Raw genomic sequence first — 25,652 nt, 5'->3', positions numbered from 1 at the left:
TAGCTAAAAAAATGATCTTAAATTGTCTTTCTATTTCTGTTCCTATCTTATCAGGATGGATTCAGTTTGCACTATCTCTTGAATATTATAGTGCATTTCGGTATCTTAAAGCACACACTGTTGGTTTATTTGGTAGCTGTAATCTAATAACATTTAAATATCAACAAAGATGCATATAAATGCAGCATTACTGACTTTCTGCTTTCATATTTATGATAGGCAGCTAATGAAAATGCCCTGTCTCTCCTAATGAACTATGATAATATATTGTGGAAGTGGAAGATTTAAGCTTTCAAAATCCCCAATTTTTCTAGGTTCTAAAGCTCAGCAACTTCTACAGGGGCTCCAGGCTACTGATGAAAGCCAGCAATTACAGTCTGTGATTGAAATGTGTCAATTGTTGGTCATGGGGAATGAAGAAACTTTGGGAGGATTTCCAGTCAAGAGTGTTGTGCCAGCTCTGGTAAGGACCAGTCTTCACTCATTCATTTGAACATGTAATGTATTATCCACTGTGTTTTCATGAAGAAGTAAATGCTTCAATAACTGCATTCTCTCTAAATGTTTTAGAGCAGTATGTTTCACCAATGGCCTTGGCAAAAAGTGACATTTTTAAAGAAACAGCAAATTACTGATTGTGTTTCAGACAACTAGGGAATAAATGTGCATCTTGTCTAGCCATTCTGAGATCCAGTGTAGGGGGTAGGGGTTTGTATTTGAACTGGATAGACATGGGTTCAAATTTTTGCTCAGGCATGAAGCTGTGTGGGTAGTCTTGAGCAAGTCTCTCTCAGCCTAACCTATCTCATAAGGCAGGCATAGGCAAACTCCAGCCCTCCAGATGTTTGGGACTACATTTCCAAGCATCCCTGCCCACTGGTCCTGTTAGCTAGGAATGATGGGAATTGTAGATTCAGCACACTTATAAATTACTAGAATTTAGAGAAATTGTTCTTGCAAGCTGACTCATCCTTTCGTATTGTTTGCAGATAACATTGCTGCAGATGGAGCACAATTTTGACATTGTAAGTATTTCATGCACACTTTGTTAAATGCAGCTTCAGGTAAATCTCAAAGCAGGCTTTGCTAGTTTGCACATTCTATATAGCATTGTTAGATCAATGGCTGCTGGTCATGGTGGCTATATGCTAGGTCCAGTACAACAGTTAGAATGTCTCGTGATAACCACTTCCTAGGGAACAACAGTAGGGAAGACCTATTACTTTTTATGCTCTACTTTTGTAGGCTTCTTACACGTATCTGGTTGGTCATGGTGGGAAACAAAATTCTAGACTAGATAGGTTTTGAACTGCTCTAGCAGGGCTCTTATGTTCTTATATCTTTTAATAGATGAATCATGCTTGTCGAGCCTTAACCTATATGATGGAAGCACTTCCCAGATCATCTGCTGTTGTAGTAGATGCAATTCCTGTTTTTTTGGAAAAGGTAATACTGTAAACTAACTTTATGAACTTGACATTTGTTGTAACATAATGTCTTATGAAGCAGTACAAAGAGTAATTTTTCTCAACCTGGTATAAAGTTTTAAGATGGACTCTAACACCTGGGAAAAAAAGAGAATTTACTTGTTTCTTTTAGCTGCTTTTAGTTCCCTAACATTTCTAGCCGTCTGATTGTATTTATGAACAAATATGATAGCATAGCAGGTATGTATATATGTTATACGTGAGTGATGTATGACCTTCAGATATTGTTCCTGGAATCTAGTGCCAGTTCTAATACCATTCTAGAGATGAGAGGCCTAGCTTTGTATTGTTTATGCATGTTCTGGGGCCAGTAAATCCTATTGGCAGCACTGGTGTCTCCTGTCCCTGGGGTCTCAAAAGTCCATGAATATGGGACTTGTTCTCTCCCCTGCCCCAGTTGCTGGTTGGCTGCCACACCCTGCTGGCAGCTCTTGCCTTTGCATAAAGTTTGCCAGTAGAAACTAAAAGAACTGGGACTTGTAGTTCTTGACAGAGCATGTAATGTAGCGTGGTACATTGTCACTTAAAACAAAGTCCACACACACACACACACACACACAAACTCATACTATCTCTCACTCACTCTTCTGCGGGGCCTTGGGCCAGAAGCACCTCACTGTTTAGGACGTTGCTTCTGTTCATGTTTCTGGTTGGCTCTAGCAATATCTGGACACTGTATAGAGAACATAGGTTTCTTCTTGGTAACAGGCTTGCAAGCCTGGACTAACGGGCCTGGGTAAAGTGTTTGCTTCTGTCCTACCCACAGCTCTGTAAGCTGAATACATCAAAGCCAGAAGTTATGGCTGTGTTTACAGAACATTCATTTGAGTAGTCAAATGCATTTGGCAAAGTGTAAACTTAAAGACTCTTCCAGTTCCAGTAATCCTGAATTTTCTGTTCAGTCTGTTCTGGAGGATTCAAGAACACTGTAAATTTCAGTGCTGTGGTTGAGTTAAATCAGATATAATAATAATAATATAAAAAAATTAAATAATGATAGGTAGTAGTAGTATGGGGTAAAATGTTACAATTTGGAAATGGTTTGTATAATACTGTACACAAATACTGGACAATCCCATTTTCTTTCCATGTGATTAAGTAAGGAATCAGAATGAAGCACACCAATGTTGTATAAAATAAATATATATCTATAGTATAGGGTACATAACAAGAGCAATTTAATTACTGTTACATAATGCTTAAGCTTTTGAGTGAATATAAAGTTTTATTATAAAGTGTGCATGTTTAAAGGTAATGGAAACTATTAAAGTATGGTTCAAAATTTGAGCCTTGGGAAATGATTGACAGCATAGATCAATTTCTAATCTTGTTTCATATCACTTTAAAAACTAAATAAATTGCTTTTATTTGTTCTAGCTGCAAGTTATTCAGTGTATTGATGTGGCAGAGCAGGCACTCACTGCCTTGGAGATGTTATCACGCAGACATAGTAAAGCTATTCTGCAGGCAGTAAGTATTTCTTCTGATTAAAAAAAGGGGCTATTTTTAATCTTGATTGTTACCAGAGTTTTAAAGAGCACTTGCTCCAAGAAACTTCTGTATCTCTCCTGATGATCTAAAGTCCTCTCTTTGCTTGAACTGGTTTTGTGTGTTTTGTATTATAGGGAGGCTTAGCAGACTGTCTGCTGTATCTGGAATTTTTCAGCATAAATGCCCAGAGGAATGCACTAGCTATTGCTGCCAACTGCTGCCAGAGCATCACTCCTGATGAGTTTCACTTTGTTGCAGATTCTCTGCCATTGCTTACACAAAGACTAACCCACCAGGTCAGAAACTGTCTGGGTCAGCTATCTTCTAATTGTTCTGATATGTGAATCTTAGATTGATCTACATGTGCTGTGGAGAAATTTCACCGGACCTTAATGGTAGTACAGCCCCCTAAAGGAGATAATTTTGGCTATGGAAATATATTGATATTAAGAAGTTTGTCCCAGTTCTTGGGTTGTGATTCTTGGTTGTGTATTAGCTTGACTAGGTCCTTTTTTATGCTTTCTCAGTTAACTCTGCCGAACACTGTAATAGGACAATTCCAGGATTGCAATTCTTGATGTACCTGCATGCCAAATCTTGTGTATTGAAATGTAATACTTGTTTTCAATTTCTTAGGACAAAAAGTCAGTAGAAAGCACTTGCCTCTGTTTTGCACGTCTAGTGGACAACTTCCAACATGAGGAGGTAGCATCTATTTTCTGTCTTCAGCATAATGTTGAAAAAAGGTTTTGACCAAATGAAACTTAAAACCCTCTTTCTTTCCTTTGAAGAATCTCCTCCAGCAAGTTGCCTCTAAGGATTTGCTCACAAATATTCAGCAGCTCCTAGTAGTGACTCCTCCAATTCTGAGCTCAGGGATGTTCATCATGGTGGTGCGCATGTTTTCCCTTATGTGCTCCAACTGTCCTACACTAGCAGTTCAACTTATGAAGCAAAGTAAGTGCATGTGTAGGCTCTTAGTATTCTGTTTACTAGATGTTATAGTGTCTGTAGGACTGGCAAGTGAAATGATAGCAAATAGTTAAATGCCTGCTGCAGCAGCTTCATTAACATATAGCACTCTCTCCATTTTTCTCCAAGAAAATGTCATTCCACAGGGCAACCAAAGCTGTTTCATTGCAAAATCTAGGCATGAAAGCTGAGTGAGATGAATTGAGAACACAAAATTGAGTAAAGCTTTTCCCTTGAATAGCAACTGCCACTGGATAATTTCTAGTAATTCTACAAAACTCAAAAGATAGCAAGCTACTGGATCTTTAAAAAATAGATAAATAGTGATAGTGGGATCCTGCAATGAGCAGCTTCTGTTCTGCTTGTACAGCAAATATTTCTCAGATTTTCATTTCAGCTCGTAACTTTTTAGTAACAAAACATGTTTTCAAGTCTGCAACGTGACAACATACATTTGTAGTTGAAGGCTTAAACAAGATAGCTGAACCAGAATTTCAGAATTTTGGTTCACATGTTGTTTCTAATGAGAAAAATGTCTCTATCCTGTCATTTAGTAAAATTACACATTGCTTTCCAAACCTGGTGCTTGTGACTATCCTTGGTGTACTCTTGACGCAGTAAACTGAGATGCATCACTTAGAAGTGTGTGTGTGTGTGTGTGTGTTCACCATATGAAAAGGGCAAAACAAGCACATGGAGACAAAGAAGCATGCTTAGAGAAATGTGGAGCTCTGGCACAGATCAGCAGCAGATGGCGTGGTCAGGAGGTGGCACTTACGACTGCCTAGTAGCAGAGTTGTGGTTGCTTGTGTGGATGGAGAATGGGAGGGGCAAAGCAGGAGGGAGGTTGCTGCTGTGTGAACACACTGGTAGAGCTGCTTCTGTTGGTGCATTGGCACAATGCCAACCTCCCTCATGGTAAGCAGCAGGAACTCTCCTGCCCAAAGATGGGCAGGTGCGCTCGCCTCCCCTCCCCTCCCCATCTCATACTGATTTAGATGCAACTCTGTCTTGACAGTAGATCTGACAGATTTCACACTGTACAGAACTATATTTTCTATACTATTTGCAATCCTAGTCAACAGTGGGGTGGGGAGAGGGAATGAGCTGTAGGCTCCAATTACAGCCAATCAATTCCTTTGTGCTAATTAATGCACTGGTTTCTCTTTTCCCTCACCCTAACAAATGCCTGTAATGTTCACTGGGGACCCTGGCCTCCTGGTGACCCCCAAAGTCGTTGCTAAGGACCCAATATCAGTTTTATTTTGTGTAAAGTTGCCAGCATCAACCTATAGTATAAAGAGTCAGAAGATTTTTCCATTTCCCCCCCAGGGTGAAATATACCTCCCCAGGCACACACACTTGAAGGCTTATGCTTTAGAGAGGATCATGTGTGCAGTATGGTTTTGGGTTGCTTTCAGTTACTGTTACTGTGTACACTTAATTCTTGCAGTAGAAATACACACTAAGTGCATTCTTCTTGGGATTGCTCCATTCTGAGAGCATTCTTTAATGCTTACTACAGACATGGCAGAGTAACATTGTGATTGATTGTTTATGCTTAAAGATATTGCAGAAACTCTTCACTTTCTTCTTTGTGGAGCCTCCAATGGAAGTTGTCAGGAACAAATTGACCTTGTTCCAAGAAGCCCTCAAGAACTGTACGAGCTTACATCACTTATCTGGTAAGGCTCTTTTTTTGGGGGTGTGTGTGAGTTTTTCTTTCAGGAATGAGATCCCATTTCGTAATACACTGGCATGAAGTCTAGCATTACACCAAAATCTGCTGTTAATTTTGTTTGTTTTTGCTCTTTTCAGTGAATTGATGCCTTGCTTACCGAAAGAAGGAATTTTTGCTGTTGACACCATGCTAAAGAAAGGAAACGCACAGAACACAGATGGTGCAATATGGCAATGGCGAGATGACAGAGGTCTTTGGCATCCCTATAACAGAATTGATAGCCGGATAATTGAGGTAGTAACCCACACACCCCTGTATAAGAAAAGACATTGCTTACTGTTCACTCTTGTAAATGTATACATTGGTTAACAATTATTAATCAAATTTTAGCTGTGAAATGGAAATCATCTCCTCAGGCTAGGTTAATTTTGAAGCTTATGTATAGTCATTTTCATGAAATGGTGGATATTTTTGTCCGACTTAGCTGAATATATCCATTAAAATAGTTTCCTTGCTGATACTGTATAGTACAGGGTGAAAACTTTGGAATGTTAATTTTAAACTTGTAGTCCACAAAAAATAAATTTAAGCAAGTGCTTAGGGTAGCTTGCAATATGAAATCAGGACAATTAAACCATAAAGCAGGCAAAAAACAATTTTTAAAACCTTATTTGTGGCATGGCCCATATATGAGGCTGTTACCAACGCTTTCATTTTGTGCCCATTTTATCCCTCAGCAGCGGGGAACACGGTATCTTCGTTTATGTAAACTCAAAACTCATACAGAGTTTAAACTTACATATTTGTCTTCAGGCAGCTCATCAGGTTGGTGAAGATGAAATAAGTCTGTCTACGCTGGGGCGTGTTTATACAATTGACTTTAATTCTATGCAGCAGATCAATGAGGATACTGGAACAGCACGTGCCATTCAGAGAAAACCTAACCCTCTAGCCAATACCAACACTAGTAAGTACTATTTTAAAAATAGTTCCCACATTTGCTTTTGTAATTAAGGCATGTCTCCTATATAAAGTTTGGTGTCGTTCAGATACCTATCATAAGGAACGAGATCCTATTTAGGGCCACATGCTTTCTAATATGTAATGATGAGAATTTCCACTCTGCCCCTTTTAGAGTGTGAAAATTAGGTAAATGAATTTAAATTCAGATTCTCGTTGATTTCTCTGCACCTTTCAATACCATCAATAATGGTATTCCTTTGAAGTGACTTTGTGGGTTGTTGGTGGGAGGTACTGTTTTGAAGTGTTTCCACTTCTCCCCGCAAGCCTGCTACCAGACAGTAGCAATGGGCAATTTTTGTTGCACCCTGTGGGATCTATACTGTCCCTCCTGCTATATGAAGCTGCAGGGAACTGTCACCAGGGGATTTTGAGGAGGACACCTAGCTTTCTCTCCCCATAGCATCTGAATCAGGAGAGGCTATGCCAGTGCTGGACTGGTGCTGGATAAAGGTCAATAAACTTAAATTTGAATGCTAATAAAATGGAGCCCACAGTGGGTTGGTGTTCATGCATTGGTTTCTACAAGACTGGATTGACGAAATGCACTCTTTGTGGGTTTTCCCTTGGGCTTGATCCAGAAGCTGCAGTTAGCGCAGAATGCTGCAGCATGACCGCTGACAGGAGTGAGTCCTTGTCAACATATAGCACCTCTGCTCAGAGATCTGTACTGGCTGTCAATTTGCTTGCTGGATCAAGTTCAAGCTGTTACTGTTATCATAATAAAGCCCTTAACAACTTGGGGCTGGTTTACTTACAAGAAGGCCTTGTAAAGCAGGCTCCTTCACTGTACTCTTTTCAGTGCCTGCTAAAAACTTCCTTGTTTAGACAAGCCTACCCAGCTGTTTTTAAACATGGTAGTGATTTTTTTTCTTGGTTGTATTGTTTCATCTTTTTGTAAACCACTTTGAGGTTTCTTTACAACTAAGTTGTAAAGCCATGCAGCTGCTGGGTGACCTTGGGCTAGTCACACTTCTGTGAAGTCTCTCAGCCCCACTCACCTCACAGAGCGTTTGTTGTGGGGGAGGAAGGGAAAGGAGAATGTTAGCCGCTTTGAGACTCCTGAAGGGGAGTGAAAGGCGGGATATCAAATCCAAACTCTTCTTCTCTTCTAAGTGGTGTGTATAAATTTTATGAAATAAACAAATAGTACTTCCTGGTACATTATTTTTTTTTTTTTTGTAATTTTATGCTAGTATGTTACCTTGAGCGGTTTAGGCTGGATAAAATTAAACAATGTACCATTCCTTGATATTTAATGGTCAAGTTATTTTCCTGTAGGTGGACATCCAGAATCAAAGAAGGATGATGCTCGAGCACAGTTAATGAAAGAAGACCCAGAACTGGCTAAATCTTTCATTAAAACCTTATTTGGTGTTCTCTATGAAGTGTACAGTTCTTCAGCTGGACCTGCAGTAAGACACAAGTGCCTTAGAGCAATTCTTAGGATAATTTATTTTGCTGATGCTGAACTTCTGAAGGATGTGCTGAAAAATCATGCAGTATCAAGGTAATTGTTATGCGCACTTTGATGCAAAACCTATTCTGAATGATATTGTGATGAGTCAGATTCTTAACCTAGCAGTTCATTTGACTAAAACAAGAGTCTCAAAATGCAAACTGCCTCTTAAGATATCTGGCTTCTGTGTTTAGCTGTGATTGCCATTGTGTTCTCTAAGAAATGAAAGGCACAGCGTTTTTAATTAATGAATATCCATTGTTCATTAACTATAACTGCTTTCTAAATTGTGTATATGCAATGGATGTGTGCGCTTTTTTTTTTTACGGTGACAAAATCCCAAAATGCTCATTATATGGCAATTGGTCTTCAAATGAACTATTGACTGATTTGCTTCTTGACCAAGGAGAAAAAGTAGATACCAGACAAAATAATTTAAAAAACCTATTCATAAACAGAAAACTTAAACCCCAGGATTGGTTGCACATCGTGGTTGTCTGTGTGAAAGCAACAAGTCAGGCATGTTGCCGTGCAGTGCGTGAAATTGATCTCACGGTACCAGGAATATAACATTCCTTCCCACTTTCGGCAACCTGCCCAGTACTGAAAATGTCCTCATTTGTGTATGCAAAATGTAAATGAAGCTGCTTTCATCTTGCTGAATTTTGTTTGTCTTCATTTTCTCTTTCAGTCATATAGCCTCTATGCTGTCAAGTCAAGACCTTAAGATAGTAGTTGGAGCCCTTCAAATGGCAGAGATCTTAATGCAAAAGTTACCTGATATTTTCAGTGTTTACTTCAGAAGAGAAGGTAATGGCAGAAGTTAGATTCATGTGTAGCTCTTCATGTGCCTTGTATTGTTAAAAATGTGCCTAGGAGCCAACTCCTAGGGGCCAAGGACCTTTCGCCCTCCCCAATAAAATATTGGAGTGGGAGGCCCCCCCCAAAAAAGTCAATGAGTGTTGCTTTTCAAATGGTGTGCGTGTGCAAGGTCTTGTGATAGATTATGCAAGGCGGGGCTTACCCCCCCCCCAATTTCATTCAAGTTGGCACCCCTGGTCATGTGTTTTGAACAAGCAAACCACATTGAAATATATGTCTCTTTGTCACTGAAGGTTATCTTTCTTTTTTAAAAAGGTGTAATGCACCAGGTGAAAAATCTTGCAGAATCGGAGGCTTTGCTGACAAGTCCCCCCAAAGCATGCACTAATGGCTCAGGAACGCTGGGTGCTACTACAACAATAAGCACTGGAACAGCCACTGCTGCTAGCAATGCAGCCGCAGACTTAGGCTCTCCAAGCTTACAGCACAGCAGGGAAGACTCTCTGGACCTGAGTCCACAGGGGTGAGTGTGTTTGACTTGGTCTGTGAACAAAACGCTACTAATGGCATTGCTGAGAAATAGGTTGAGGTCCCACATTAGAATGCTTTATTTGACAGACATATTAAAATAATCTGAGCTGTCTGCTAAATTGGAAAAAAAATGCTAACATACCAGTTTATTAGTTGAGATTATTATAATTTAAAATCCAGGTTGGTTCAAATATATTACAGTTTGGTTCAAATGTAATGTATCAGGCCTGGTGTATGTATGACATGTGCATTTTTTAACATTTGACAGCCGATTAAGTGATGTTCTGAAGAGAAAAAGATTGCCAAAACGTGGGCCCCGGCGGCCAAAGTATTCACCTCCCAGAGATGATGACAAAGTAGACAATCAAGGTAAGCTTTTGTTGTGACTACTTAAGAAGCAGTGCTGTACAGTCCTCAGAAAAGAAAGTTTCCTAGTTCTGAATATGCCCTAAATGCCTAGATGTTGGCAGACCTGTAAAATAAATATTTCCACATCAAAGCAATGACGTTGCATTTTGAGCAACTGAATTAACTGATATATTTTTGACCGGAAACTTCTTGTTTTGGCACAAATGTTTTGGCACAAATGTTTGCAAATGGAAGTAAATTTTTGTTGTTTCTGGAAATCAAAGTTTTCATTAAATGCAGAAGAAACTATCTGCTCCATACAAAGCTTAAAGTGAAGGCTGCTACTGATTCCCACCCCCTAGCAATCCCCTCACCCCTTTATAGGTAGGTGATGATACCTCCTGGCTGTCACTGAAGTTCAGTTTACTTGATTTTACTTGCTTCCTTTAGCTGTGTCTTTGTGTGTAATGTTCTTTTTCTGCTACTGCTGTGACAGTTCTTTCTGTAAAAAGAAAGGTGGAGCATATTAAGCTTTTTTAAAATGAGAGGAATCCATTGTACACAGGGCTGGTGACCTTTTAGTAGTGTGTGGACACATGATAAAATGGATGCACATAGCAGCTTTAGAATTGATATATGTTTGTGTACACATTTGATCTGTAAACATTTAAATCACTTTGAAGAGGCACCTGATAATATTTTATTCCACAATTGGGAGCTGTAATTGCTTATCTCATAGCTTTGCTTAGGAGGAAAACATGACATGCATTAAAAGGGAGCAGAACTCTCAATGTTGGTGACTTTTAATGCCAGTTGGTAAAGCTTAAGACTTTTTAAAGCTTAAACTTGAAACTTTCTCTCCCATTCTCTTTTTCCAAAAGCTAAAAGCCCTACAGCTACTCAATCTCCTAAATCTTCCTTCTTGGCAAGTTTGAATCCTAAAACCTGGGGAAGATTAAGCACACAGTCCAATAGCAACAACATTGAACCAGCACGTACAGCAGGTGTGAGTGGTCTGGCAAGAGCTGCCTCAAAGGACACAATATCCAACAACAGGTATAATCATACTTCACTACACAAAACTCCATTCAGTGAAGCCTATAGTGGCCCAGTTCACATGCCATGGTAAACCAGAGTTAATGGTTTACTATGAACATTGATCTTGGTCACATTCTCCTGCAGAACAGACCATGAGTCCTGGCTTAGCATTGTGTCCAAACCAATGTTTGTTTTTAATCAAACTGCAATCTTGTAACCAAGGTTTGTTCTTGGCAACAGATCAAACACCCACAGTAAGCCCAGGCACCATGACCTGTTTCTCCAGCTTGCTGGTGGGGAGGACCCAGGTGATCCAGATCAGCATGTTCACAGTAAACTGTTAACTATAGTTTACTATGACATGCAAAAAAAGTTTACTATAGATTACCTGTGTTGTCTGTGGCAGCTTAGTCTTGGTTTTAATAGAAAATTTTGGTAGGAGAGGATGATGAAGAACTTCAAGCTGGGACAGAATGTGCCAAAATGAAGTTTACAGAATGGGGAGTAAAAGTATATGTATGAAAGGCAGAGGATAAATTCTTAAAATCATAGGACAAGCAGAGTAGAGGGAGATGAGTTTGCAGGGACAATGAAGTTATACTCATGAGCGATCTGGATAAAGTGTCTATATTTAACAAACCTGGACTAAAGTGCAATGGGAGTTCTTTTTGGTGGGAAGAAAATTCTTGACCTTGCAGCTTTTCCTACCTCCGAGACTTCTTTGCACCATGAAAATGTACTCAAATTGTGCAGGGCAGTTGTGCTTAGTATGCCATTGTTAAGTGTTCAATATATTAAACTGTACATTTCTTGTAGAGAGAAAATTAAGGGTTGGATTAAAGAGCAAGCCCACAAATTTGTGGAGCGTTATTTTAGCTCTGAGAACATGGATGGAAGCAACCCTGCACTAAATGTGTTACAGAGACTTTGCACTGCAACTGAACAACTCAACCTTCAGGTTAGAATATCTTTTTAATCTATATTGGAATGAGAGGACAAACTTTTCACAGGAAGAACGAATAGTTTAATACTACTTAGAATGTACACATGGATAAGCCCCAAGCCTTTTCTGCCTTTATTTATTAAAATAGCGAGGTCATCGGTGCTTATTGCATCCAGCTTCTAAGCTAAAGAAGCTGTCTGTTTAAAAACCATTGGTGTCACTAACTTTTCCATTTTGCAGTTCTTCTATGTTGGAGGGTATATTGGTATGTTGTCACTTCCAATTTATGTATGTCCAGTGCCTTATGATACAATAAGAACCACTACATTTTTGTTTCAAAAACAATTTCATAACTGAAGTAAGCCAGTAATCTTCAAATAGTGCTCCCTGAGCATTGTAACTATATGAATATTGGGACACAATCCTTAGAGTGGGTGATGGATGCAGTTTTACACACAGAGGATTCAATAGATGTTTATGTAACTTGGTGGGGAGGGGAGAGGGTATAATAGATTTGGACATCTAATATGGTGGATTGCAACTCCCATTATCCTGTATAGCCACGCTGTCTGGGGCTGATGGGAGTTGGGCAACATCTGAAGGACATCACTTTAGCTACCCCGTGGTAAATTCCTGGTGGTGATCTAGCATGCTGCCATGTGCTTGTGTAGAAGGTCAGTGAACAGGGGACTCTTAAAAGAGTGCCCAGCTCTGCTTTTAGGATGGATGATGTCCTAAATCTTAGATTGCTGGAATTTTAAAAGGCGATGAACGTGCAGCCAGCAAGTTGTACAGTACGGTCAAGCAGTGTGCTAGTGCATGCAGCTTGCGCTCTCTTCAGGCATAGCAGGTACAACAAATGAAGAAGGAATAGTTCAGTGTGATGCCCAAATGCGGAATTCTAGTTGGTTGGTTTGACTTCCAAGCAAGCCATGATTTGTTGTCCAACAAATTTAGGAGTAACAGACCAGAATCCTGCGTTTAGACATTATGCTAAGCTATCACAACCTGATTTTTGTTCTGCCTGCTTATGTGAAGAGAAGCGGAGTGCGCTTCACGCAGTAGCTCACTGCTTGATCATATCATAGTTCAAGTTATTTGGGATTCCTGGCTTAACGTTATGTGCAGAGTCAGCATTTCACTGTTTTAAAAGGCCCTCCTTGCATAATTTTCTCACACAGCTACATAGTCAGTGTTCCTGCATGGTGGTATTGGCATACAACTAGTATTTTCAAACATCAGCTAGTTTTAAAAGTTCTTTGGCGCTCATTTAGTGATGATCATATCCTGTTTGGTAAGCAGATATCAAGCCACAGTTTCGTGATTTAGATGTTTTGGGGAAATTGTGACATAAACCATGAGAGAGATGCTGAAGCTGGCACACGAAGGGGCGGGGGAACATGTGGGCACATTTATTCTTAGCTCAGTAAACATTGAACCAACTTGTAGAAAATATTTCTGAATAGACTTTCCATTCAAGCCTCTCCAGGAGTCCTTTTTGAGGGGGAAACATCCTGGATGACATTACTTAGGCACCCAGTTCCAGTGTAATGTTGAATAGCTGAATAGTTATGTTCTCATAAGGCCGCTACATATATGCTGCCTTTTAGTGGTGTATTGTCATGAACTTTTCTGCACATGCTCACTTAAGTTGTGTAAAGTAAGTAAGGCAGTGCAGAGTATGTGTAAAAAATCTGGGATATGTATTCTTCTGGATTTGAGTTTTTATTTTTAAATATGCTGGTTCTTGTTCCATTTGTAGAATAGTTCCTGGACTACTAAGCCTCATTCTCATACAGAGACTGTTTATTTCAGGTGGATGGTGGAGTTGAGTGCCTTGTAGAAATCCGTAGTATAGTCTCTGAGTCTGATGTATCTTCATTTGAGATCCAGCATAGTGGGTTTATGAAACAGCTGCTGCTTTACTTGACGTCTAAGAGTGAAAAAGATGCTGTAAGCAGGGATGTGAGATTGAAAAGGTTCCTTCATGTGTTTTTCTCTTCTCCAGTAAGTACTTACAGCTCCAGTATTAAAGGGGTCGCTTCATTCTTGTGTTCATTTTTTACTCTTTCAAGAATCTAGGGGAGGTGGTATTAAAAGACATAACTGACTGGTAGCCATATATGGCTTTCCTCTTTCCCCAGAGAGAACTTGATAGGCAAATGACTAAAACATGCTTTGAAGATAACATTTTATCTCACACACAAAAATTGTGTTTTTATGTACTTTTTTTTTCTTAGTTGGGTTAAACCGTAGTTTTGGATAAACAGGCGCATTTTGTTTTGTGGAAGTCAAATGCTTGCCTATGTTCCTGGTGAAATATAATCATTGGGTTTGGGTTGCCCATAGCATGTGGAATGTAAGCTCGCATTTGCCTGTAGCCTGCCTGCTTTGTCAGTATTTGGTCATAGAGTTACTCAGTGACCACTTGGCAAAAACTATTTTAAAAATTAAATAATTAAGCAAAACTTTAATTTCAGCTTCCTGGAGAAGAACCCCTTGGAAGATTAGAGCCATTAGAAAATGCACCTTTGTTGGCTTTGGTCCACAAAATGAACAACTGTCTTAGTCAGATGGAGCAATTTCCAGTTAAAGTCCATGACTTTCCAAGCGGAAATGGAACAGGGAGCAGGTAAGGATTAATTCTCAGGTAAACGTGTCGCATTTCCAGAATGTTCCTGGAATCATGAATTCTGCATGGCTAAGTGGCCCATTGTGTTGTGTTTGCTGTCCATTTTACCATTTATGGTCATAGCAGTTCAAAAACCTGTAGAAAAAACAGTGCTTTGCTTCTTATGATAGTGCTAAATTCAAAATAATGAGTAGGTATTTTCAAACTCCTAAAAACCATATTTACAGCTTCAACATCATTAGCATAAGCATCTTTAATGAACTTCCATAAAGGTTGTTCTTACTTAACATTTTAATATAAAATTCCAGCTTCCAAGATGTTGTTTGGAACTAGAAGGGGAGAGTATGACTTACATCTTTGTTGAATAGTGGTAGTGGGGACATGGCATACAACTAGTAAGACCAAAACTATATTAATCAATTTTAGCAGAATACTAGGGCTAAATTCATTGCTCTCTACACACCATTCAAAAGCTATAATTGAAACAGTATTCCTATTGGATACTTGGTGAATAGGTAGTTCAGATTTAGAAGTAGTTAGAGACTCAAGATTTTTCTGGTTTCAAGATGAGCACTTTCCTTGGTTGGTTTTCCAAATGAGTCCTTTTGCTTAGCTGATTTATGAAATTCCATATTGGATTTAAGGAAAACACATTGAAGTACCTCTTTCAGATATTTGACCAAAACTCTAGAATGAGATAATAGTTGAAGCCGTATTCCAAATCCATGTGTAAGTCAAGCAAGTCTGTGTCTTTTTGTTCCTTATAAATTTTGCTGTCCGTGTCTTAAATGAATTAAGTATTTTTAGTCTAAGCAATACAGCCAACACTTTGTGTGTGTGCATGTGTGGTTGTAATATTTGCTATTGTATGCATTTCTGTTTTTATCAGTAAGTTTTTAGCAAGTAAGAAATGTACAGCAATAACTACAAGAACTGCTAATTTTTAAATAAGTTTGTGGATCTGTTTCATTAAAATGTTAGATCCTAAGGGTGATATCCATTTTTAGTATAATACCCACTGAAATTAGTGGAGAAGTAAATTGCTTTCTGTAGGTCTGTTCTGAGTATGACTTAGCTGGATATCACCCTGTTTTTTCTATTTTTCATTGGATTTGTTGAACTAGGAGATATTTAATGACTGTTTCCACACTATAGTGACAGAAAATTTTGTGAATATAATAACTGCAGAGCTAGAACTGTTCTATAACCTGAACAAGCAAACAAAAATGAATCTAAATCTCTTACAAATTGATATACATGAACATCTAAAGCAGCAAGTTACACTGAAATAGCAGCCCAATATCTGATTACTGTTTTCTTATCAACACCTGAAGTGCAATCCTCTGCATGTTTACTCAGAAGTAAGTCTCACTGTATTCAGTTGGGCTTATCCCAGGTAAGTGTGCATAGGATTGTCACCTTGCTCAGCTTAAACTGGCCTGAGGCACATCTTCTGTAATAGTTTTGATTAGGTTTCAGTCTATGACAATAGGTGATGGCAAATTAAAATGCATGCAGTTTTAATAATTTAATTTTAAAGTCAAAGGCAGAAACTATTTTTATTGCTGTAATGTATTAAATGTCCACAGGTGAAAATAGAATAACTGTAGCAACGTTTTTCATAAATTATCTTGAGTTTTTCTCTTAACAGAGGATCGCAAGCTTTAAAATTTTTCAACACCCATCAGTTAAAATGCCAGTTGCAAAGACACCCAGACTGTGCTAATGTGAAACAGTGGAAAGGTGGACCTGTGAAGATAGATCCCCTGGCGTTGGTACAAGCCATTGAAAGATACCTTGTAGTTAGAGGTACCTCTTTTCCTTATGATACACTGTAAACGTATGGTAGTTGCCTTGTGTGTCAGTTATTGCTATGTGTGTGTCATAAAGGGTCTCATTGTGCAGCTTGCAAATTTATGAAGCTGTAAATTGACAGTAAAATCTGAACCTTTTTATTGCCTGATTATAGTTCAATAATCATTGTGTAGATTTTCAGGTTGATTGAGACTGCCTGTCAATCTCCAATTAAAATGCTTCTCCCCCCCCCCCCCCCGTGTATTCAAGAAAGCAATCTGCCCAGCCCAAATGGTCTCTCTGGTTCACTTTATCACTTGTTGCACCAGAATTGCTGTGTTTGCTTGTATGTAAATAGCAAATAGGTATCACCAAAAACCTGGGAAAACTTCAAGATCCCACATGTTAAAAGTTTCATACCACTAGCTAAAAACTATTGTTGCTAGTGGGAGATATTTACAAGATAGTATTTTGGAGAGCTAATACTAAAATGCTTCACTCTCCGTCACCATGGACTGCTCAAACATGTTTCCACAGATGCTAGCCATCTATGTTATTTCCCCTGGGGCAAGAATAGGGAGAAACAGATGGCACATAGGTGTGGATTGTTCAAAAGTGGACTTTTACCCTAGTTTATAGAGCTACATAACTATCATAATTATTGTCAATTTTGAAGCAGGGTATCTTTGTTGTTTGAGGTGCTAGGTCAAAAGGACAGTAGATTGCTTCTCGTATCTCCAGACTAAGCCAAAGGTCACTAGCAGACCAAGCAGCAATGGAACTTTCTGTATATTTTTTCTCAAAGTTCTTTGAAAGTGTTTTCAAAAAACGAATTCTATTTGAATAAAAGAGGGAGGGTCTTCACTTCTCTAATCTAGCCCAGTCTAATCTAGTTCACATCTCAAGTTTACTCCATAGCAACCAGCAAGATGTCTTTTGGGAATCCCACAAACAGGAATGAGAGCAATAGTTCTCTTCCTCAATTGATCACCTGCAACTGGTGTCCATAGGAATTTTGCCTCTGATGCTAGAGGTAGTGTGCTGCCATCATGACTAAACTATTGCCAGTCTATCCATGTATTCTTCTAATCCCTTTATAAAACTATCAGAGTTGGTGACCATTGTGTCTCGTGGTAGCAAATTCCATAGTTTATGTCCTCAGTGCAGAGGTCTGGTTACTCTGCAGTTCTGCATATAGGATGCTACTAAAGCTGCATACAGTGGTATCTCAGGTTACATACGCTTCAGGTTACAGACTCTGCTAACCCAGAAATATTACCTTGGGTTAAGTACTTTGCTTCAGGATGACAACAGAAATCGTGCTCCGGCTGCGCAGCAGGAGGCCCCATTAGCTAAAGTGGTGCTTCAGGTTAAGAACAGTTTCAGGTTAAGTACAGACCTCCGGAACGAATTAAATACCGTATTTTTTGCTCTATAAGACTCACTTTTTCCCTCCTAAAAAGTAAGGGGAAATGTGTGTGCGTCTTATGGAGCGAATGCAGGCTGTGCAGCTATCCCAGAAGCCAGAACAGCAAGAGGGATTGCTGCTTTCACTGCGCAGCGATCCCTCTTGCTGTTCTGGCTTCCGAGATTCAGAATATTTTTTTTCTTGTTTTCCTCCTCCAAAAACTAGGTGCGTCTTGTGGTCTGGTGCGTCTTATAGAGCGAAAAATACGGTACTTAACCTGAAGTACCACTGTATTGGCAAGCTGTACTGTTGTGATCCATTTTTAATGTTTCTTAGATAGTGACTTATTTGCGTCTGGGAATAGAATAGTATGAGAGGTGTTTCTTGCAGCCTCTGTAAAACACTTTACAAGTTGCACTGCTGTTGTCTGTTTTTAGGTTATGGCAGAGTGAGAGAAGATGATGAAGACAGTGATGATGATGGATCAGATGAGGAAATAGATGAATCTCTGGTAAGGCTTTGTTCAGTTTTGATCTCCTTTGCTCACAGCTGGAAGGTTGATTTTTAACTTCTATCCTTTCCTTCACATAGGCTGCTCAGTTCTTAAATTCAGGGAATGTGAGGCACAGGCTTCAGTTCTACATTGGAGATCATCTCCTGCCATATAACATGACAGTGTATCAAGCAGTTAGACAGTTCAGTTTGCAAGCTGAAGAGGAAAGGGAATCAACAGATGATGAAAGCAACCCTTTAGGAAGAGCTGGCATATGGACAAAGACTCATACCATTTGGTAAGTCAATCAGAAGAAGGGGAACAGTCACTGTTGTCACTGAGTTACAGATGCATATTTGTGTTTGTAGCCCTCATGTGTTAAACTTATTGAATAATTGTGTAAAATATCATTTTCACTCTTCATTATATTAATATGAAGTAAGAATCTGTTAGGACAGTAAGATTATGGACAGCACAAATTAATCTGGATTGCTTTACTGTGAAGTAAAGTAAAGCATCCTGTTCAAGCAGCAGATTCGAAAGAGGTTCCATTATTGCTATCACTATTTTTCTTTTTCTTTTTACATGTGCTGTTATCTGGTTGCAGAGTGCTTGTATTCAAGTAAATATAGGATCTCCCTGTTTTTCTCCATAGGTTAAGGGGAGCAGGGGAGGTAAAATCCCAAGGCCCAAAGTATTGAGTGAACCAGACATTCTTAGCAATGGTTTGCATATAATGCTAACCCATGGTTTAGCACTACGAAGATGAGCCTGAACCGCAACACTAAGCTCTTCTTCCCCTTCCCCTTCCCCTTCCTCTGTGGTGAGGAGGAGGCCTTCTTCTGAGTTTACTTCAAGTTTAAAAGAATATTTTGGGTACAAACCAGAATTCCTAGTTTCAAACAAAGACTAGCTGCTAAGAAGGCCAACATAAACCAGATTATAACACATTTTTAATTAACCACTATTTTAAACCAGGATTCCTGGTTTGTATGTAATGCTAAACCAGGATTATTTTGAATTGGAAAGTACCGTATTTTTCGCCCTATAGGATGCACTTTTCCCCCTCCCAAAATGAAGGGGAAATGTGTGTGCATCCTATGGGGCGAATGCAGGCTTTCGCTGAAGCCTGGAGAGCGAGAGGGGTCGGTGCACACCGACCCCTCTCGCTCTCCAGGCTTCGCGCAGCTCTCCGCAAGCAGTGGGAGCCAATGCTGGGCTCCCGCCGCTTGCAGAGTTTCCTTCATGCTGAAGCCTGCGCGCGCTGAGCTCAGTGCATCCAGGCTTCGCGGACCTCTCCGCAAGCAGCGGAGCCCGGCGCTGGGCTCCCGCCGCTTGGGGAGAGTTGCCTGCATGCTGAAGCCTGCGCGCGCTGAGCTCAGCGCGTCCAGGCTTCGCGCACCTCTCCGCAAGCAGCGGGAGCCCGGCGCTGGGCTCCCACGGCTTGCAGAGAGCTGCCTGTTTGGGGGCTGGTGTCGGGGGAAGCTCGGGCTTCCCCCGCCCCAGCCCCACGCCTGGGGGAAAAAATAATTTCCCCCCCTTTATTTCCCCCCCAAAAAACTAGGTGCGCCTTATGGGACGGTGCGTCCTATAGGGCGAAAATACGGTAATATTTGCAGAAGTTGCCATCCTTGTGTAGGAGGAGGAGTGGGGAGTGTGTGAGCCCAGTGCTTTGCTCATGCACTCTGAGGCTTGTCCACATAGCACTCAGTGATTTACTGGTAAGTGTGTAGCAGCCCAATATTTAGGAGATCTGCTATTGATCTTCAGGTTGTTGTTTTTTATTAATTGTACCTGTTATGGCCTGGTAGCTGCCCTGCCCATTCCTCGCTTTGCCAGCTTGCTGATGAAAATTGTTCTCTCCCACTGCTGGTCACCCATGGCAGCAGTGGAGAATATAGGAACTTATACTCCACTTCCATAGGGCTTGGAGCAGTTTTGAAGGGGATATGGTTAACCCTTCTGCTGCTGCTCCACATAAATTGACAGACCTCCATAGCTGCACTTCCATGTGGGGAAATATTGGGAGAGCAATTATGAATCTCTTGTGTAATGAGTAGATTGGTTCTCAGTCTGGCACTAAAAGATAGACTTTTCATAATTCTAATTTTATAGGTATATAGTATTGGATTGGCATGCTCTTTTCGCACAGGAAATTACTATTCCTGTAGATTTCATTATCGGGTCAGGTAGTCAGTAACATAATGCTTCTTTTTAGGTACAAGCCAGTGCGAGAAGATGATGATAGTAATAAAGACTGTGTTGGTGGTAAAAGAGGAAGGGCACAAACTGCTCCTACGAAAACATCCCCTAGAAATGCAAAGAAGCATGATGAATTGTGGCATGGTAAGCATTTGGATCACCTGCAAGCATAGAGGGAAGGCTGCATAATGTTTTATTTGAAGCACAGTTTAATTAAGAGCCTGTTGCTGACTGTTACATAAAGAAAGTAAAAATATATGAAAACCTTTCTCCACTGATTAATAGAATCTATCCCTTTTTCAGATGGGGTATGTCCTTTGGTCTCAAATCCTTTGGAAGTTTATCTTATATCTTCGCCACCTGAAAATATAACTTTTGAAGATCCTTCATTAGATGTTGTTATTCTTCTGAGAGTTTTACATGCTATCAGTCGTTATTGGTATTACCTGTATGATGTAAGTACACTTGTTGCTGTTGTGTTTGAATTTTTTCTGATCTTTGCTTATATTTGTCTGCTTAAGGAACTTCTGACTGTATTGTATCTTTATAAACAACTTAGAGACTCTTGTAGTAAGCAATATATGAATTGTTTATATAAATAAAATAAATAAAGTTAGTGCTCTTCATAGGTGAGGCAAGCTGGCCAAGCATTCTGGCTTCTCCAACAGAATGCAATTCTCCAGGTTCAGCTTCAGCAGAAAAGGGCTCACAAGGCTAAAACTACCACCCACCACACAGCCAGCAATAGTCCTGTTAATGTCACCTGCCTCCACAATAGTACAAAGCAAGCTATGCCTCTCTTGTAACCCTAGTGTGCAAACACACTTCAAGCCACAGTTTCAGTGCCTGGCTTTAGCAGAAACCATTGTTGGGGTTGACCATGGTATGTGGCAACACCAGATTACATGTGCATCATGGTTAATGCTGAATAGCGGGGAAATGTAATCCAAAGTTGAGGAGGAAGTGAAGGAGCATGTGTTCATTTGGCTAGTTTCTGACTTGCAAGATGTGTTTTGCAGGGAGCCCATGTTAGGCTAAAGGCACAGTCACTGCGTTCCTGTGTTTTGTAAACTTGAACAGTCTTGGTAGTGAATGAGTTTTTCTAAATAGAAGCAACTTTCTTTTTGACATTGCAGAATGCAAGCTGTAAAGAGATTATTCCAACATCAGAATTTATCAACAGTAAACTCACAGCAAAGGCAAACAGACAGCTTCAAGATCCTTTGGTGATAATGACAGGAAACATACCAACATGGCTGACAGAGCTTGGGAAATCATGGTATGGAATTTGACTATAAACCATTATTGTACTGTGGAGATTTTGAGCAGACTCTTCCCAACACTAGAATTTTTATAAAGGAATGAAGGAGTGAGGGAGATGATGCAGAACTTTGAAATTTCATATTGAGCAGGTCAGGAGGAATTCTGAAGTTTATAGGCCTGCAACAAAGCCATTTAAACAGGATAGGTGACTTTTAAGAAGAGGCATCAAGTTTTAAACATGAATATATATTTTTTCATGATATCTAAATTTCTCAAGTGGAGTCAGGTTGCCATATGCTGTTTCCCTGTGCAATGGTTTATTCAAGCTTGAGGAAGGCTTAGTTGAAACCAAATTTAAGGCCTTTTTCTTTGTTCCAAAAATAATATTCACAAACTTCAAGGACTAAGTAAAGAATGTTAACAAGGTCCAGGTACTGCCCACATGGCAGGTCTCTTTTTTTCTCTTAAGAGGCTTCCTCTGCATCCAGAATGGAAACATAATTTGTTATCAAGCCAGTCTTTTTTGTAGGCTTTTTTGCAAGGTTTTTTTTTTTTTTAAATAATGCATTGTTTTAATTGGTATTGTAAGCTGCCTTGAATTTATATAGAGAGATAAATATTTTTAAATAAATAAAATGTTTTAAATAAAACATTTTCAACTGTTGTCATATATAGCCTTGCTTAACCTCCAAATAATAAAGTTGCAGTGTAAAACTCATCTCTCTTTTTACAGTCCTTTTTTCTTTCCGTTTGACACACGGCAAATGCTATTTTATGTAACTGCCTTTGACCGAGATCGAGCCATGCAGAGACTGCTGGACACCAATCCAGAAATCAACCAGTCCGATTCTCAGGATAGCAGAGTGGCACCACGACTAGACAGGAAGAAGGTAACTTTATTATTGGGGGTGGGGGCGTGGCAGAAAAGAAATGACCTCATTGAACCCCTCAGAGGTTTAGAATAAGCTTCTTTTCTATAACTGAATTACATTAGTTATCGGAAGAAGTTGGGGAAGTCTGCAGTTCTTCCAAATGATCACATTAAGGCCTTTTCAAAGCTACTGTGAGGCAGTAAATATGATTGTTGTCATGGTTTATAAATGATGCTCGCTTACTAATTTTCATGTATTCTAAAACACCTAAATCCTCTGATCTGTAACCTGAAATGAATTCTTGCTTCAATAATGATTTTTTTTTCTTTCTTCAAATACAATTGCAAATGCAAGGTGTAGGAAGATCCAGTATCAAATACAGCAGAATAGTTATGGAGGGTGCATTTGGCTTGGGCAAGTGGGCACTAGGACAATAACAAGCGGTCCTGTTGCTTGAAGGCAGGAAAACATCAGTTTTCCAAAGGAATCTTTTGACTCACCCTTCCCTTGGAGTGATAGTTCATTTTGCTGCCTTGAAGAGAGCTTATGTCTTGCTTGGGCTCTTGTTGGTTTGTTTTACTTTTAGGAAGTTTGGTGGTTTGTGAGTGGGATGAATGTGTAATTGGTCAGGTGAGGACAATGACGATGGGAGTGGGATTTTTTTACTGATTCCCCATTCCCTGTGTAGCGCCCCCTCCCCAAATACGCTCTAGGACCCTTTGGAACAATGTAGGAGGCAGTGGTGGTCAGAGGACTGCATTTGGGTTGTCTCTTAGTGCAGACCCAGGTCATTAGGCCTGATCTTCTGCAGCCGCCACTCACCACAAACCACCATGGGCAGAATTGGCAGCTTTAAATGTGCATTGTATATTGGGCTTCCTTCCATAATGTTTCCCTTTGAAATGTTTAAGGTAACCTTTTTCGTTAAATGTGCATCCTGTACTTGATCTCCTTTTATAATGTTTTATTTTGAAATCTTTAAGATAACATTTTAGTTTCCTGTTGATTATGTTGGTTTGAATTTGTACTTTATATTTGATATTCTGGATTGATTTCTTTGATGTTTTAATGTAGGTTGTAAACTACTTTGAGACCCCCCCCTTAAAAATATAAAGTAGTATAGAAATGAAATTAATATATAACAACAAATAAATACAAAGAAACAAACAAATGAGAGAAGAAAACCCTACACACCTCTCTCCACTGGATCAAAAAGTCTTCCATCAACGGAAGAACACAATTTAATGCAAACCAACCTTAAAAATCAAGGCTTCCTGTAATTAATGCAATGAGAAAGGGATTTTTACTAGTTTTAGGAAAATGCTTCAGTATCCAATGCAAGTACTATGCTACATAAAATGCCCTCTAAATATATAATTTAGAGGGCATTTTGACTCAGGCTGTTATCTGTTATCTTTGCTTTCAATACTACAATTGGCTTGTGAAGACTAAAAATAATACCTGCGTTTCGTTGACACACAGCGCACTGTGAACAGAGAGGAACTGTTGAAACAAGCTGAATCGGTGATGCAGGATCTGGGCAGTTCAAGAGCAATGTTGGAAATCCAGTATGAGAATGAAGTAAGTAATGACTATAGCTGCCTTTCCCCGCATGCACGGGTAATTGTTTATTTCCCAGTTACAAGGAAGTTCAGCAGTAGTCTAGAGTGATCCTGTTGGCACATCAGTCTAAGTCATGGTTTGCCTAGCTTGCCGTGGTTTTTCTGAACATCTGAAGTTAGCTAACAGATCATATTTTGCTTTCTGTTAGTATGGCAAGCTCACAGCAGCATAGCCACCTTGACAACTATGGGGCTGTCTCAGTACACTGTGGGCCTGACACATGCTGCAGATCATTTCCTCAACCTGGTTTTTGCTGCAGTTCGGCCTGAAGATGGTGCCATAGAATTGTAGGGTTGAAAGAGACCCTGAAGGTCATCTGGTCCAAACCCTTGCAGTGCAGGTTTGGTAATCAGGGGTCTTAGAGTCACATTTTTGTCCGGGTTGTTGAACCATAGCTTGTTTTAATTATGGTTTGGTGTAACGTGAGCTCAACATTTTATTAGGCCACCTCAGATGTTTGTCAAGCTACATAGCAGCTAAAAAGCAAACCAAGCTTTGGAGGAACAAGTTGTGGCTTATTTGTTTGGTTTAGAGTTATATGGCTTCTGTGGAAAGGCTCGCCAAACCCTTAAAGGGTTCTGTTCAGAGTGTTACAAGTATGAGGTTTTCTGTCTACAAATAGGACTGATGCCCTCTGATAAGATAGAATATGGTGCCAAAATATTTCTGAAAGGATTGCTTGCAGTTTGCCCTTCATTCTTTTGAAGCAAATCAAAATCCCAGCACTGTCTTGGTACTCTCATACTATAGTTGTAGCATTCAACTCTGAAACCAAAATCAAGTGTCCAGTTGTGATACAATGATGCTTTTTCCAGTACAGTGATTACACAACTATTTTCTATCCCTGCTCCATCTTTCAAAGCATCATTCAGAGTCCCCTGCAGCAATATCAATATGCAAATGTTTTAAGTTCTGAATTAAACAATTTGTCTAACCCCGCCCCCCCCCGAGTTTAACATAATTAAGCCGCTTCTGTTGCACATTTCTGCCAACAATTCCTCCTCTACCTTCATTCCTGCAATTAGCATTTCTTGTTTCAGAAAACATGTTTGGACTTTTTACATACATCTCTAAATTACTGTTCTTTTCTCAAAAGGTTGGCACTGGTCTTGGACCCACACTGGAGTTTTATGCACTTGTATCTCAGGAACTACAGAGAGCAGACTTGGGCTTGTGGAGGGGTGAAGAAGTTACTCTTGCTAATCCTAAAGGTAACTATAATGATCATCTTGATATTTTCAGAGGGTGGAATTTTCAAAGCTTATACTGCATTGTTGCAGGAGATAAAATTGTATCCTTTATGTGTAGCTTTAAAGTATTGAAAGGAGCTCCATAAACCGTCCTTTAGCAGAAACGTAAATATTATCCGTGGATTATACTTGCTTTGACATACTACTAACCTTTTGCTCTATTTTGGAGCAAGATAATGCAGTTGCTGTTGTAACTCTATGTTGTAAGCTGACTGTATATCTAAATGTAGTTCATCTCCTTGAGTTAGTGTTTTAAAACTTGACCATTAGTTTGAGCCAACTTACAACTTTGACTTGTGTATAATTCTACTGTTTGTGTTTCA

At 39.6% G+C, this 25,652-nt stretch overlaps 1 protein-coding gene and 1 long non-coding RNA gene across 8 annotated transcripts in view; one reads left to right on the top strand and one right to left on the bottom strand.

Annotated features, from left to right (window-relative positions):
* Positions 1–25,652, top strand: part of TRIP12 (thyroid hormone receptor interactor 12) — a 69,644-nt gene that overhangs the window by 36,124 nt on the left and 7,868 nt on the right. For 2 of the 7 annotated variants that reach the window (XM_083503634.1, XM_083503635.1), the window contains exons 9-35: positions 315–463; positions 990–1,025; positions 1,351–1,446; positions 2,865–2,957; positions 3,113–3,274; positions 3,615–3,683; positions 3,770–3,935; positions 5,518–5,635; positions 5,769–5,925; positions 6,526–6,598; positions 7,933–8,161; positions 8,802–8,920; positions 9,248–9,455; positions 9,732–9,832; positions 10,693–10,867; positions 11,666–11,807; positions 13,608–13,799; positions 14,273–14,424; positions 16,061–16,233; positions 18,064–18,137; positions 18,218–18,417; positions 20,338–20,465; positions 20,625–20,776; positions 21,458–21,600; positions 22,318–22,474; positions 23,939–24,037; positions 25,176–25,290. In XM_083503634.1, coding sequence (XP_083359760.1) covers positions 315–463; positions 990–1,025; positions 1,351–1,446; positions 2,865–2,957; positions 3,113–3,274; positions 3,615–3,683; positions 3,770–3,935; positions 5,518–5,635; positions 5,769–5,925; positions 6,526–6,598; positions 7,933–8,161; positions 8,802–8,920; positions 9,248–9,455; positions 9,732–9,832; positions 10,693–10,867; positions 11,666–11,807; positions 13,608–13,799; positions 14,273–14,424; positions 16,061–16,233; positions 18,064–18,137; positions 18,218–18,417; positions 20,338–20,465; positions 20,625–20,776; positions 21,458–21,600; positions 22,318–22,474; positions 23,939–24,037; positions 25,176–25,290 — 3,678 coding nt within the window. Of the gene's footprint in view, positions 1–314; positions 464–989; positions 1,026–1,350; positions 1,447–2,864; positions 2,958–3,112; positions 3,275–3,614; positions 3,684–3,769; positions 3,936–5,517; positions 5,636–5,768; positions 5,926–6,444; positions 6,599–7,932; positions 8,162–8,801; positions 8,921–9,247; positions 9,456–9,731; positions 9,833–10,692; positions 10,868–11,665; positions 11,808–13,607; positions 13,800–14,272; positions 14,425–16,060; positions 16,234–18,063; positions 18,138–18,217; positions 18,418–20,337; positions 20,466–20,624; positions 20,777–21,457; positions 21,601–22,317; positions 22,475–23,938; positions 24,038–25,175; positions 25,291–25,652 lie in introns of all 7 variants that reach the window. The other 5 variants (XM_083503632.1, XM_083503633.1, XM_083503630.1 and 2 more) reach the window with 3 other exon arrangements.
* On the bottom strand, positions 17,209–18,052 carry LOC310707107. Its single transcript, XR_014526344.1, has 2 exons — positions 17,913–18,052; positions 17,209–17,429 (listed from the first exon to the last, which is right to left on the bottom strand). It is a non-coding gene; the product is annotated as an uncharacterized lncRNA (long non-coding RNA).

This window comes from Podarcis liolepis (assembly GCF_965112155.1).
Source record: "Podarcis liolepis genome assembly, chromosome: 5".
Classification (NCBI taxonomy): Eukaryota; Metazoa; Chordata; class Lepidosauria; order Squamata; family Lacertidae; genus Podarcis; species Podarcis liolepis.
Note: the sequence above shows the minus strand (reverse complement) of the source record. Positions and strands in the feature narration are given on the sequence as shown.